This window comes from Fulmarus glacialis, unplaced genomic scaffold, assembly GCF_000690835.1.
Source record: "Fulmarus glacialis isolate BGI_N327 unplaced genomic scaffold, ASM69083v1 scaffold38689, whole genome shotgun sequence".
Taxonomy (NCBI): Eukaryota; Metazoa; Chordata; class Aves; order Procellariiformes; family Procellariidae; genus Fulmarus; species Fulmarus glacialis.
The window spans coordinates 47,007-61,740 of NW_009233496.1; the positions used below are offsets into that span (position 1 = coordinate 47,007).

The window sequence follows — 14,734 nt, forward strand, 5'->3', positions numbered from 1 at the left end:
ACTACAACACCACATCTCCGGTATTATGACTTTCCCCTATCATTCTACTACCTGAGTGATGTCAGTGTAAATTCAGGCACCATTAGTAAATTTTTGACCAAACATATACACAGCACTGACAAAGGAGTAAACAACCCTTCAGCTTACCAGTATATGTAAAAAAGACACTGACAAAATGGAAAATAATATTTTTTTATGATAAATTAATCCTATTATTTCCTCATTGCCCCGGAAAGCGAAAAGCTAGACACTATTTACTCATCAATCCTTTATTCTTTTTTTAAGGTTTCCTTTTACTGCAATTCAGCACTGTTTACTTTGTAAGTAAGAAAATGGTAAAACTAAGTAGTCATGGAAGAATCCTCAATGCCTGTGTCCCTTGCCTTCTCTCTCCCTGCGCTTTAACTCTTCTTTGTAGCAGTATGAACAGTAATTTTCAGTCTCAGGACGACCATAAAAGGAACAGTTCTCCTTCTTACAGCGGTTCTGCTGGATGGAATATATTGGGCAAACTGTGCTTCTGCCTTGATTTTTATCATTGTTCAACCAGGTCTGAGGAGCATCCTCATCAGCATATTCTAAGCAGTCTCTAATATCACCAGTATTGAATCCATTTGTGTATGTCTGAGACTTGTGTTCAGTAGGCATGGCATAGCTCAGCGATTCCACTGTGTTCACTGTACGGATACCGGATATCCGGGCTGGGCTATAGCTTTGAGAAGACAGTGATCTGTTTTGTTGGGGATAGGTGGCACAGGTTTTTAAGGTGCCAACCACTGGCTTGTAGGTATCATCTTGGAAGCTCGATGGCTTGGAGTTGACATCATGCAAATGGATGACACTTTGTCTTTGAACAGGTGGCGTATGGCTATAGTGGGCAGATACCGGAATGGGTCCGCTTTTCTTAGCACCATTACTAGGTGAAGAAAATGGCCCAGGAGTGGGACTAGTGCGACCTTTAAATTTTAAAACCAGTTGAGTTGTATGGCTTTGAGGCAAGACGGGTGATGCCCTATCCTGAGGAGATGTTTCTAATTTTTCTTTTGAATATGCTTCTGGCTCCAGTTTCCTACTAGATGACCCATTCAGTGCAGCCTTTTTCTCAGCATCCTTTCTTTTCTGTTCCTGTTCTGCATTGAAACGCTCCTGTGCACTGGTCAGGTAATAGCCTATCATCTCCTCGTGGAACTGATGCCTATGACTGGTCAAAAGAAGGCCAGCAAAAATAAACTTTCGTTCACCCTGCATGGCAGCTCTCAAAATATTTAGGCTGAGTTTCACGTCAGTGCTGTACTTCCATGGGTCAGACTGCTTGTCAGAGAAGGCTTTAGTGTTCATCTTTTCAATGGGTGAGTTGCTAGCTCTGTCAGTCGGAGATGGAGTGGTCTTTTCAGATGGAGAAGTGCTCGCAGACTGTCCAGATTCCTCTTTGCTCCCTTTTCGAGACTTAGACTTCTTCTCTTTGACCTTCTCTACTGTGTCACCATTTTTTCCATTCCCTGAATTGGCTCTGCTCATTTTGCCATGCACCAGGCCTCCAAGACCACCCATATTCTTTTTCAGTTTAATTCCCAAGGTTTTACTGAGGCTTCCTATTTTATTGGCAACTGAATCCGTCCTGGTTTTGTCTTTATCTTTCCTCTGTTTGTCCTTTTCTTTTTCTTTACTGTTTTTGCCATTATTGCCGTTGGAATTACTACAGATGGAATCTCGGTCCGAGTCCATTGAGTCAGCCAGAGACTGAACGTCTTCCCCAGCTGAAGCTGTAGGGGATTCTGGTTGAGCCAAAGGGGCCTGCTATGGAAAAGTAATTATAATTAGATGCAGCAAAATCAGTTTCATACAGGGACTTGGTGCAAAAAAATCCCAAATCCAATATAGATTTTGACATTGATTTTAAATGTACTTTTTAATTTATGCACTGACATTTTAGACTGGTTTCTTCACCAAATAAAGCTTATTTGGCTGTGCTGACTATGTATCTTGCTTGTTCCTACAGTAGCTTTTGGCTCATTTCAAGCACATTTGTAGAATAGAGGTCAGTCATTCAGAGGGTCTGTGAAAATCAGTATCTGAATAATGTAGAGATGCGAGTTAGCGCTCCTGTCGAGGGGAAGGCTGCAGCGCAACCTCCCTGCTTGTGCTGACCAGTGGAGTGGCTGGCCAGCATACAGAGATCAGCCATTCAGTAGGAAGCACCTACAATACAGGCTGCCTCTCAGCCAGGGGGGGAGACAGAGAGCATGGAAAGAAACTGATAATATTGTGATGGAAGGGAAATGAGGTTCTGCTGAAAGCTGTGAGGGGGATGCAGCACACAAACCTGTATGTAGCAACATTTCAAAATTCGTTATGTTCAAAACCCAACTTATTTAAATTGATTTCTTCATTGTTCAGGTCTCTGGTGCACGAAAATCAAAGGTACAATGCACCAGAGCTAAACATCTATTAAACATTAAACTTAAGCAAGTAGACTGAGGAATACAATGAGGTATATTCATTCTTATTAGAAATACAATGCAGATAAAACCGGTGTCAGAAGTCTGAGTTCCAATTTATATTTTAGGTAAGGTGATAAAACATCTTTCTTGAAAATGCAATAACGAGGATCCTAGGATACTTTAAAATGTGGCTCTGTTCATTTACTCCTGCAAAACTTCGTCTTGCTGTCAGGCACCATGAAGCTAAAATCTGCTAGAGATAAATATGAAACATTTAACTAACCATAATGATTTGGGGGCGGGGGGGGAAGCTCTGGAGATGTATATATACTTCCAGTATAGAAATGCATGCCTGCTTCTTGTTCCTGGGTACTTAAATGTCCTCTCTCTCTCTGGAATCTGAAGTCGGGAGCAGACCTGTTACCCCACTTGGCAAAGGAGGAAATGAGTGCTAAAGTGACCTGACCATGCTCATGTGGCAAGTGTGAAGCAGGGAGAGGTAACCCAGGTCCCACAAGTTTCAGGATCACAGCTTACAACTACAGGACCATTTTGGCTCTCCTTTTTCTGATGTGGTAGCTACCACTGTAGAAAAATGGGTTTTTCCCCTCTTGTAGCTTGTTAAACACCTTCTCTTTTTGTGTTCTGTTCCTCCTTTCAAATCCCATCTGTGTAGGCTGTTTAAATCACCTCCATCCTCTCCTAGCAACGTTTTGCCTCCAGACTAACCCCTCAATCTATTCAATGTAATTTGCAGAGAAATTTGCAGCTGACTAGGTGCCAGCTGGGCATGGTTCTAACATAGCTTTCTGAAAGAACCAGGCTCCAGTTCAGCACCAGTCTGTGGCCTTTTGTCAGCCACTCTGAACTGGGAGCTGTCCAGGGGTGCAAATGTATTCTCAGAAAGAGAAAGGACTTGGTATTGGTGACCTAACAGTGGCGTTAGGAGAGCAAGCCAAAGTTCTGAGAAAACAATGGTGAGAAAAGGTCTATTTTAAGGTTTTTCTGAACTACACTGACTACTGAAATAAGTAACAGAAAGATTAAGCCTGAAAATACATTTCAGAACACAGAGTATGAGCTGCAAAAATATACAAGCAACTGTGTTATTAAAACAAATAACTAGAAAAATCTACAAGCCTGATTGCAATGACAATGAGCCATGAGTGACTTGACCCTGCTGCTAGGACACTTAGGTGTTTCCAGGCAGCTGGCCAGTCCAGGCAGCCTACCCTACACAACACCCTGTCGTGCCTTCTATCTCTCATCTTGTTTAGACCCAGGGGGAAGTTTACCTTACCCGTGTCTCAGATGGTATGCGTATCCATGTTACATTCATATAGCTGTGTAGAAGATTAAGCTTTGCCTCAAGAGACAGAATCAAACTAAGGATGAAAAAAGAAGGGAACAAACAGTCAAAAAGCCTGAAAGAAAAAGCAGTACTTCTTAACAGGGAGAGATGTAACAGCAGCCTGAATTGTGACTATCAGCTGGAGACCCACCCATGTCTTCTCCCATGTAAAAGAGAACATGAACAAAGCCCTCTCTGTTAGCAGTTCTCCCAATACTTCAAGCAGGTATGGCTCAAGGCATTTTACTGCTTAACGCTAAAGTTACAGAAAGGTCTTACTTGGCCAGCCTGGTGTTATCATTGTCATCTTTTCCCCACTCCCAGTCCTTCCCAGGATCGACCGCAAAGTGCAAAGGCAGTAACTTGTGTTCAGAGTCAGTCAGGGGGATCACCGCTGAAGTAGAGAAGAAACAAGGATTGGGGTGGGGGGAACAAAAACGACAAAAAAAAAGATTTAGCTGTGAAAAGCAGCATAACTGGTTAAAGAAGAAGGGCAGAATTTGAGTATGCTGCAGAATTGTCTCATCCAGAGCACCAGAAATGATTTATACTGGGCTCCATTTCCCTATTTTGATGTTTGTGCAATAGAAGAGGAGGGAGAGATTAATACGCTGATTGCTCATGGAGTGAAAGATAGTCACCTGTGGAGGAGGGGAGACCTCTGGGAGAACATCATTGCCATTTTGTAATGCAGTAGAGCCATTAGAATAGCAGAAAGCAAAAAAAGTTGAAATATTCCTGCCTGTCTCACACAGATGCACATACTTGTTAATTATTTTGTCTTTTCAGTTTAGTACCTTTTTGTTTTCCACTGTCAAAGAAACAAAAATATATTGATAACAGCATAAAGAAACAAAGCAAAACGCAATTACAGTGATTTTGGACTCAAACTGTGAATTAACATAATTGAGGGGCATAGATCAACATATATATGGGTTAAGAGGTCAGTTTGAGGCCTGTCTTGAGCATAGAGAAAACACCATTACTGCTGTTATATCCCAGCATTCCTGTCTAGCTGTTTTGGCTCTTCTGTCCTTTCCCCTCTCTGCTGGGGCTCTGCCTTCTGACACAGATCTTAATGACTCTGCTTTACACTCAGCATGCAGGGACTGCACTCTCATTTTACTGAGTGTCTATCATTCATCACCAGCAACAAACTAAGAGAAAAACACTGTCAGCTTTAATTAAAGCCAGCAATTTGCTTCCATTTCATTAGAAAAAAAAGTAAAAGCTGCTGAGGGACTGGGTGGGATCGTCAGCATGATGCAGGTCACTACTGCTCCTCTGACAACCAATCAAGGAATTTAATTTTCTATACTAAAACCCTCAAGGACTTTGCCTAGGTATTCATTCCAGCAAAGCCAAGGGGCAAAGAAACCTGGAGAAATCACCCAAACATCATGGCACTGAATTTTTGAAAATCGATTGCACTTATTGGTCATATGTTTATAGTATTTTCTGCAGTTAAGAAAACATATGTTGTCAAAACAAAGGTAGAGCATTTTTGGTTAAATATTGTTCCTCACCTAGCAGAATGCAGGAAATTTAATCTGCATTTTAGAGTAACACAGTGAAGTCAGTATTTGGTTCAGACAGTTAGACAACAACTGCAGAAAGTATATATATTTTTTCATCTTTGCAGACTGGAAATAAAAAGGTCAAACCTCTACAAATTTCATGGAAATGTTGCCCCCTATTGCTTATAGTAGGTAATTCTTGAAATATTTTCCCCGTATTAACTGCAAATACAGTATAGAACAGCTGGAGATTAATCAACTTCAGTTGCAGATACTGCTGTAAGATGCAAGCACAGAAATTAATATAGTAAGAGAATTTAGCTCCTTAAAGAAACTCAGAGTGAATAAGAAGCAGAAAGTCTAAGTCTACATTTCAAAAATACACTGTAAAGCAAGCTACTGAAGCACAAGAACCTAAGAAATGTACAGCAGAGGTGACAACTGAATACAATTTTTAACACTCATTGGTGTAATATGAGGGCTTACCCTGCTGCATTCAATGAAAATACTGCAACAAAGGGGCTGAAATAACTGAGAATGCAATTAACCGATCATGTTTCCCAAGGAAAACACACATTCTGCCAATTAACTGAATTACTAGCAGGTACTGACTGGATTTACAATTGACCTTACAGTGCAATATATCAACTGTTTAAAGGAAGAAGGCAACTTAGAAAAGAGCAGCATTATAAGTTTACAACACAACACTTCCACTGCTGCTAGCACCTGACCTTATACAGGTACAGCCTGGTAGAGAACTGGGAATGTGATCCTGAGGCAGGTGATGTTGGGAAGCCTGGACCAAAGAACTGTCAGAGTTTTGAATCAGTCTCTTTGGGATGTAAACCTCAAAAAGTAAATTTGAGTCTCCTTTCTTAAGACAGCTTGAAACTAACTAGCTTTCACATAGTTCAATAAATAATCATTTTTATAAAAAAAATTTAAAGGAATCCTTTTTAAAGCTGGCTGTTTCTACTGATACTGAAAATACACCTAATAAAAATGTTTAGTGATACTCAATTTTATTAAAATCTTAATATCTAAGTACAAAACAAAGCTTAGAGCTGATTGTCTATAGCATGTCACTATTGTCTTAACTAATGCACACATTATGACACATACTGTCTCCATCTTCATACAGAATTTGTTAACTATTATTTTTCAAACTCTGAGTTGAATGGAAATTGTATACTCATTCTACGGGATAGTCTGGGGTTGGTATGAAGCACTACCATCTTCATGCAAAAAGTATCTGCTAAAGTAATGGAGTTCTAAAATTCTATCATCTTCACTGCAAGAGATTTCCTCTCTTTCAGCTAATTCTGTTTGATAGCTGGGGTTTCTTGTAGGATTTCCCGACGTTCCTGACAGAAGAGTATTTTAATGTTAGGACTGCAAGCAGGATCCATCACATTCATATCTAAAGCAAACCCAACAGATTCTAGCATCTTCCTGATGCCCAGCCACATCAGAGAGTTTGCAACTTTGGTGCGGTTGTTTGGTTACACTTGGTTTTGGATGCTCTCCAGCTGAAACCACACTATTTGAAACACAGTCTACAAGTCCTAATGCCAGCAGATGGGATACATCAAAAGTAACAGCAGCTATTTCGTCCACGGCAGTTTTAAGACACACAGTGAGGACTTTCATGCCATTCCACAGTTGGGTGTATTGCCTTCTGTGCTGTGAAGTCACAGTGTTTCCCAGCACTCATATTCATGCCTCAAGTGTTATTAATCTTCTAGAAAGAAGAACACTTCAGCTATTTCTGAAAACACTAGTAAAATAAAATGCTGACACAGATACTGACATACTGCTGTTAAAAACCACTGTCACACCTCTCACACTTGTTATTGCAAACTGATTGTGGGCAGCCATTTCACTGCTAACTGGCTGACAAAATATGGGAGTGTGGGAAACTAAGTTCAACGAAGCAGTCTTAGGGGCAGTTGAGATCTGGTCTTTCTTTTCCGTGAACAAAGATACAAAACACCTGAATAAATATAGCCTGAATGAATAAAAAAGTATTTATAGGTTTTTAGTCAGACGTTGTGGATTTCAAAACAAGAGGGCCTTCGGTGACCATCAGAATGCCAGCTATGCGCTGGTAAAAAGAAGACACGTCAAAATGTGTTCTAAATCCTCTCCAGACAAGAGGATGTTAGCATGTTTTCTCTCTTTATATACCTTTATAGTAGTGCTCAAAATGATCTGATAAATGACTATATGCCAAAGCAGAACTTCAGGCATTCACATCAGCATTTATTTGACCACACATATTTCACAAATATAGGGCATACCGTCTCCTCCACAAGACAGCTGCTCAGCAGCTTAAACATGTACGTACATGCAGTAGTTCAGACAACTTCAGATGCTACTCCTGACATCCGGCTACATGCTTAGAGTATAAATACTGTAAGTTATGAACAGCCTCGGCTATCAGAGATGCTCCTTTTAAGAAGCTGTAGCTCTAAGCTCTCAGCTGCATTCTGATAGTTCAAAATCTGGCCATGTACTGTAGCACCCGTGCCATTGTTTCCTGACTCCTAATAATTGTGGCTCTCCCTTCCTCGATGCCAAAGCTGCCAACATCTCTATGCTGACAAGGTACAAAAATTAGGCATTATGAGAGCATCCTTGTGCCAATCTATTTCCTGTCATGGCATTTGAAGAACAATAGCAATGCTGTGTTAGCTGTTAGACTGCTGCAGTCTCTAACAGCAACCAGCTTGGCAGCTGAAAGCTAAAGCATTCCCTTCATCCCAGACTTAATGCCAAGTGCTCTCTGCTGCTCCACAGAATTGAAGCCTGTGTATTCAAGGCCCTGCAGTAAAACATGTAAAATCAGATCATACAAAACAAATACTATTTTGATTCAACAACCCTTGTAATTAACCTGGATGAACTTATACATGAACAAAGCATATATTTAATGCTACTGATACTGTGATGGATATTTGGTAGCTTTTTCTCTTCCAGCACCTCTCCTGTGCGACTACAGGTGTAGGAAAATCCTACAGAAAGACAGTTTCTAACCACAATAAGTATATTTAACATTATTGCTAGCACTTGTGTGAAAAATCAAATACATTACCTTGTTATCAAACCCAAGATCTTGCAGTGTGTAATTAAATATGGCTTGTAATATTAGGAATATTTCAGTAGGTGGCACAAGTTGTATCACTGAATACTTTAACACATACTGAGAGGTGGGGTCAGAGCAGCTGAACAGTAGTTTCCCCTCACTACCTTTTGTGAATCCTGTCGCTTAGAGGATGCCACAATAGCAAAAGGTTTGGTGAGTGGCGGTTACCCTATCTGCAAAGTTATTGCAGAGATAGTTAAGTTCTGTATATTCAATCAAATTATTTACGCACATAGGCTCTTGTAAGACCTGTGATAATGAAGTATTGTATGAAGGCAGATAGACGTGCCTGAAATAAATGAGGTTACTGTCAGTCTACTGATACTATCCTGATCCCAATTGTTAGAAAGGAAGAAATGGACTCTGCCTACTCCAGAAATTGTCTTGTTTTGCCACCAACAGAACTCAGACCTAAAAAGGATCAAGACCAAAGACATGGAGGCACATTCTACAACTATACAATTCTACAATTTGTAACATAGACATACATGCAGGAGCTGCTAACTTAATAGCATGCTGACATTACAGTCCTGGCTGCAGCATATCATCAGCAACCACCAACAGTGAAACAGTATCCTTAAATAGGGTCTCCAAAATTCTATCTTCATTCATATCACATTATTGCATTAAAATGGTATGAATTTGCTTTGCAGACTTTTCATTTCTCACAAGGTGTTTCCATCATACCTCAGTGTATTGCTTTGGAAATGGTTCCTATGTGAAAAGCATTTTCCTAAGGGTCGCTCTTCTACAGATTGAGGGCTAGAAGGCAGCTGCATGTCCCAGCGTATAATGCAAAGGCCAGACCTATTGCCAAGCACCGACCTACAAATCCCTGAAATAGCTATGTGCCACTGAAGGCTGAATAGTTGGACTGGATTGATTTTCCCATTGAATATCTGACATCTAGATCAACCTTTTTTTTCATTACTGTTTTATGATTCAGCCTCCTCTTCACCAACACAAAGTTTGCCAATACCACAGGCAACCCTTTGTAGAGTGTTTCCCATCTCACACAAGCTCATGTAAAAAACTCTCCGCTCCTTCCAAGAAGGATGACTTAACTAGTTGTCAAATTCTTGCATGAAGATGTCTACAACAAAGTCTGTTATTCAAGAGTTTCTTTCCCCTTTGCATCATTTTAATGAACGTCTTTCTCTCTACTTCACACAGCTGCAGCATGTCGACTGTCTCATAAGCATGGAAAATGCCTAATACATCCAAAATCAGATGGGTTAGGGAATTAAATGAAAGATATTTAGTTGCCTCTAAACTACCCTCTACGAAGGAGGACTAAATGAAATTCACTCAGCAGATCTCAACAACCAGCACACATTCCATGTTTACTTTACAGGTATATGCATTCATAAGGGATTTAAAACACCTCTGCAGTGTCATCAGGCAAAAAAAAGGAGGACTTATACTAACAGCAAAACTCCACTGAATTTTTCTAAAGCCTCACCATGTTTTTGGCAAAACGCTTTTCCCTTCCTCACAAAAGGAGCAAAGACAGATAGAAGTTCATCTCACAGCTTTCTATTATTAAGCAAACAGGTCTTCCAAATAAGGGCAATTACAGTTATAGCTAGCTCCTAGGCTACTGAGGCACGAACAAATTCAGTCCTGAAGCTCGTCACTCCCAATCCCATATCCAGGAAGCTCAAACTTGACACAGAAATATCTGGTCAGGCTTTGTTGTCACTGTTCCGAAGTAAAACAGAAAACAGCAAGAAGATAAGATAAAAACAATTCAACTAGATGTTTTTAAATGAGAAAAGTGCATTTAGCACACTAGAAGAGAGATTTTTCCATTACATGAGTTTTGAATAGTAATCTGACTCACACTTAACCTTCTAAACACTTTACTAACCCAAATTAACAAAGGCCTTCAAGAACCCAGAAGCACAGTAGGTGACTATGATTACACCTATTTTTACATATATGGAACTGGCAGAAAAGGTTTAAGTGCCAAAGACAGACAAGTGATAGCACAAGGATTAGGACTGAAGAGTTCTTGGCTCCCAGTCTTGTAATTAGACCACTTAGACTCCTAAGAATGTAGCAATACAATTTAGTGGATATTGTTTCCTTTCTGATAGATAAATACACCTACAAGTAGAAGAAAGTACTTTGTGCATTGTATTTAATATATACCCCGGGGTTGCTGTGTTTATAGCATACCTTGTTCTCTCTGTTGATCTTTTTGTTCCATGGAAACAAGGGCAGAGAAATGGGCCTGATCATAGGCTAGCACAAGAGGTGAGCAATGGCACCTGTTAGGTAGAACTTCAAGTGGCAAATAAATTCCTCCAAATGGTATAGGTGCAAACGCTGCAAAGAAAAATGAGATTTTTTTTTTTAAACTATGTCAAAGAACAGACAATAATGTTGGTTCTATTGTATGTAACAATTGTGCTACCACACTTTCAGAGCTCCAGGAGAGTAGCCTAACGTGGAGTAATCAATGCAGAAAACAGTCATAACAACAGGTAACATTTCATCATAAAAATGTTAGGAAATATACTAAGAACAATAATGAAAACACTATGCTCTTACTTACATTTTCCTTGCTCTAATTGTTTACTAGTAAAGATATTAAGGTTTTATAACAAAATCTTGATGACTCTCACACATGTATGCAGATTTGTATCTCCCTGTAATACTTTTAGGTAGAAAGATATTTTCTAATTAGAGAACTATCAGTTCTGCTCATGCCTTGCATTAACAGATTTCTATAAGAAACATTACAAACATGTTTATAGTTCACACACACATCATCACACACATCATATATGTATGAATGTGTATATGTATCTATATATAATAATGATAAGGAAAGATTAAAAAAATTCTATAAGTAGAATTTGAATGGGATGCTGCATCTGTAAGGGCAAAGTTCTTTCCTTTGAAAGATTCTACACTTGTTTATATATAATTGTGAGAAACAGCAAGTTTGGGCAGGAAAATGCAACATGTTTGCTTCTGAGCAATCATTTTTCCTTTTGTTGTGAAAATACGAATCCTTATTGCTGAAATATTTCCAAAACGAGCATAAGGAAAAAGTAAGCCCAAACAACGCACTGTTTTTACTAGAGACCTTCTTTGAAGAGGTCTGCTGTGTCCAGACTTTGGGATGGAGAACAGTATTGGTTTTGAGGCATAAATCTACATTTTAGTGAGTCTATTCAAATTTGACCAAGTTATTAGTCTTTTTGAAAACCTGTACTTTGTACATATACCAGTTAAACTGGGGTAACTTGATCATGCCGGTCCATGAGGCCAGCAGTGAGAAAAACACTGGGATTATGATGACCAAATCAGATTGGGTCAAAGAGAAGAAAATGTGGGGGGAGGGCAATTTGTGATAGGAGAAGTTATGAGGAAATGAAGCAACATGATCGAGTCTGTCAGAGCAGATAGCAATCACAAAACCATTACTTGTAGTTCACAATTTGAATGAAAACTGAAATTACCCCCCAGCATTTTCTGTAGAAGTAAATTTCTGTAAACTCCATCACATGTTTAACATCCCCCTTTAATCAACCCAACACTCCCCTTTAGTTAAGCAACATACTATCATTAATTAGTATTCTATTAGTTCATGGTAAAAAGTGTGAGAGATCAATTTAATCATTCAAGTTCCGCTCAGACAGCTGTCCAGCTGGCTCCACATACGGATCTAACATTTGTGTGCTCACATGTGCAAACGGATAAAACATTCTGGAAACTTGAATGAGAGGCTGCAAAGGAGTTAGTGAAAACAAAAAGCCAAGATATATAGACATGCAAAATTCAATTTTTCACAGTCAGATTAGATTGATTTATGCGGATTTTTAAGGGGCACCAAAATAACACAGCAAAATTAGAACCTTGCTAACCTAGACCAGTAAGAAATGTATTGTGTTCTGTAATTTGGTGGTTATTAGGTTAATAGTAAATATCTAGAATAAACAGATTTTCAGTGAGACTTACATAATTATCCTGTATTTTTCACTTTTATCTAGTAGAAAAGGATTGAGTATCATTCTGCTCTTTCCCCCCCCAAAAACCCCCCAGAAAAAGGCAGCAGCTATCCCATAGACACTCAGGTATGTTACAGCTGGGTCTTTTGTTTGTGATACTTTATGATTGATGCAATTTACACAGGTGCATAAATTTCTAATGAAAAACTCCTACCTTCTCCCCCTGAGTCTCGTAACATTGTGTCTGCTACTACAACAATAGGTCTTCTCAAAATATGGGCTAAGACAAAAACATGGAACTCTTCTAAGCTCTCATACACTGGATCTTCTGAATTATCGACCCTGGAAGACACAGCATTGAAACTTTTTGAACCAACTTGAACCAACCATTGAAACTTCAGTGAGCCAACACATCGCAGCAGCTATTTCTTCTTCCTTATCATTCATATTCCCACTCTTCTGAAACACATATTCCAATTATTGAAATAGGTAACATAAGAAATCAGAAAGAAAAATATATTTTTGTAAATATAATAACAGCAACAGAGAAAATGTTTTCACTTGCAGACTCCACACTAATTTAGTAGTCAGCAAAATTCATTACTTTCTGATACTGTTTGGTAGCCTAATGGGAATAAAAAAGGTCATTCTTAGCCAAGCTCCTGGTGTAAATCTGCTTTTGTCACAAAAATCTAATTTCATCTGACACTCTTGGCACATAGACTCTACAATGAAAGGTAAGTGTTTTTCTAGTTCCTTTAAACAAAATACAGGTTTACCTTGGCAATGTAAGAAACATTGATGTCAGCTGGAGTAGGAGGAATTTAACTTACAAAGTTGTCAACATTTTTTCTTTGATTATTACCAAAACATATTTTTTTAAGATGGGGAGGGATACTTGTGTAAGGAACTGGAAATTCATTTTTCTATTAGATTTTTCCAATGAGATGAATTTCACCTACCTTCAGACATCTAAAATCAGATGTTTAAGCATTTCACCTTGATTGCCTCTACAGATAACAAAAAAGATAGGCACATCTGGATCATCCCTCTCCTCTTAAGCACTTGCCCAAAGATGAGATGAAAATCCTCATTTCTCTTTACAGAATACAGAAGGAATCTAGATCAAGATGTAGTTAGGTGAGACAAGACCAAGCATTTTTGCCAGTGGAGCTTTGTGTTTCAGAAAACACATAGAAAGAATCAATACAAATATCTTACATGGTCGGAGAGCAGAACATAAAATTCAAACAGTAAGACAGCACTATGGAGAAGCCCAAGTGTTTTCTTTACATTGGCCTTCTACAGGTCTGATCCAAATACCACAGGAATTAATGAAAGTCTTTCTGTTCTCTTCATCTAGCTGCAGGAGATACAGAGCACTTCAAAAAGTGGAGAGATAATATTTCATTTTTTGATGAAAATAAATGTTTTATTGAGGAGTATTCCATAGGTCTAAACAGAGTTATTCCTCAACCAGCTTCACAATGAGCAAGTAATTTAAGACAAAGACAAAAAAGTGCTGTTCTTGGAAGGAATTTAAAAAAAAAAAAAAAAAGATCAATGTAAAATATAATTGGAAGACAATTTGAGCACTTGAAGAGTCTTCTGCACTCTGAAGAGTTGTTTCTACCTTTCGAATTGTTGATACTGTTATGGAATATACATCTTGGGAAAAAAATTTTTAGAATTCATTATCCTTACTTGGTGAAAATGCCTTTCAACATTTAGTTCTCCAAAACATGGGTATTACATGGTAATATGCTGACAGTATGGTGTTTTGTGTCAAAACCGTGATAATCAGTCCTAAATTTCAAAGGTGGCCAAAATGAGTAAATTACCTACTGAAAGAATGTGATGAAGATGAGTACATCCGATATGTTTTAACAAAAAAATGAGAGTGAGCTATCCCAGTCCTATCTGGGATGATTTGGGCAGTTTCTGTTCTATTCATAATCTGATGTCTGAAAGGCATAAGCAATGACAGAAGACAAAGAAAACTGACTAACAGGATGTCTATTAGAAAAGATATCTGGTTGGGACAGGAATATCAGGGAAAACTCATGTTAGATTACATAATTACTACTATCTAGAACAACATATAGGTAAGACATTTAGGAAAGCCAAAAACATGTACCAGCACATAGAGCAAGATTTGTAATTTTTTCACATCAGTACTAAAAAGTTAGAAAGCACCGAGGGAACCAGTCCCTGTTAGGTTCCATCTACAGCGTATACATCTATTCTCAATAGTATCAAGTGTCAGAAATTCAAATGTAACAACACAAATCCATAGCATTAAACCACCACGTACATAT

The 14,734-nt window shown here is 38.7% G+C and overlaps 1 protein-coding gene across 1 annotated transcript; it reads right to left on the reverse strand.

Moving 5' to 3' along the window:
• Positions 1-258: 258 nt before the first annotated feature.
• LOC104082266 (OTU domain-containing protein 7A-like) lies at positions 259-12,758 on the reverse strand (the record flags this gene model as incomplete). Its single annotated transcript, XM_009585333.1, has 5 exons — positions 259-1,797; positions 3,742-3,826; positions 4,072-4,186; positions 10,636-10,785; positions 12,631-12,758. Coding segments are annotated over 5 exons (1,912 nt in total), but the record flags the coding sequence as incomplete, so codon positions are not given.
• Between the last annotated feature and the right edge of the window lie 1,976 nt (positions 12,759-14,734).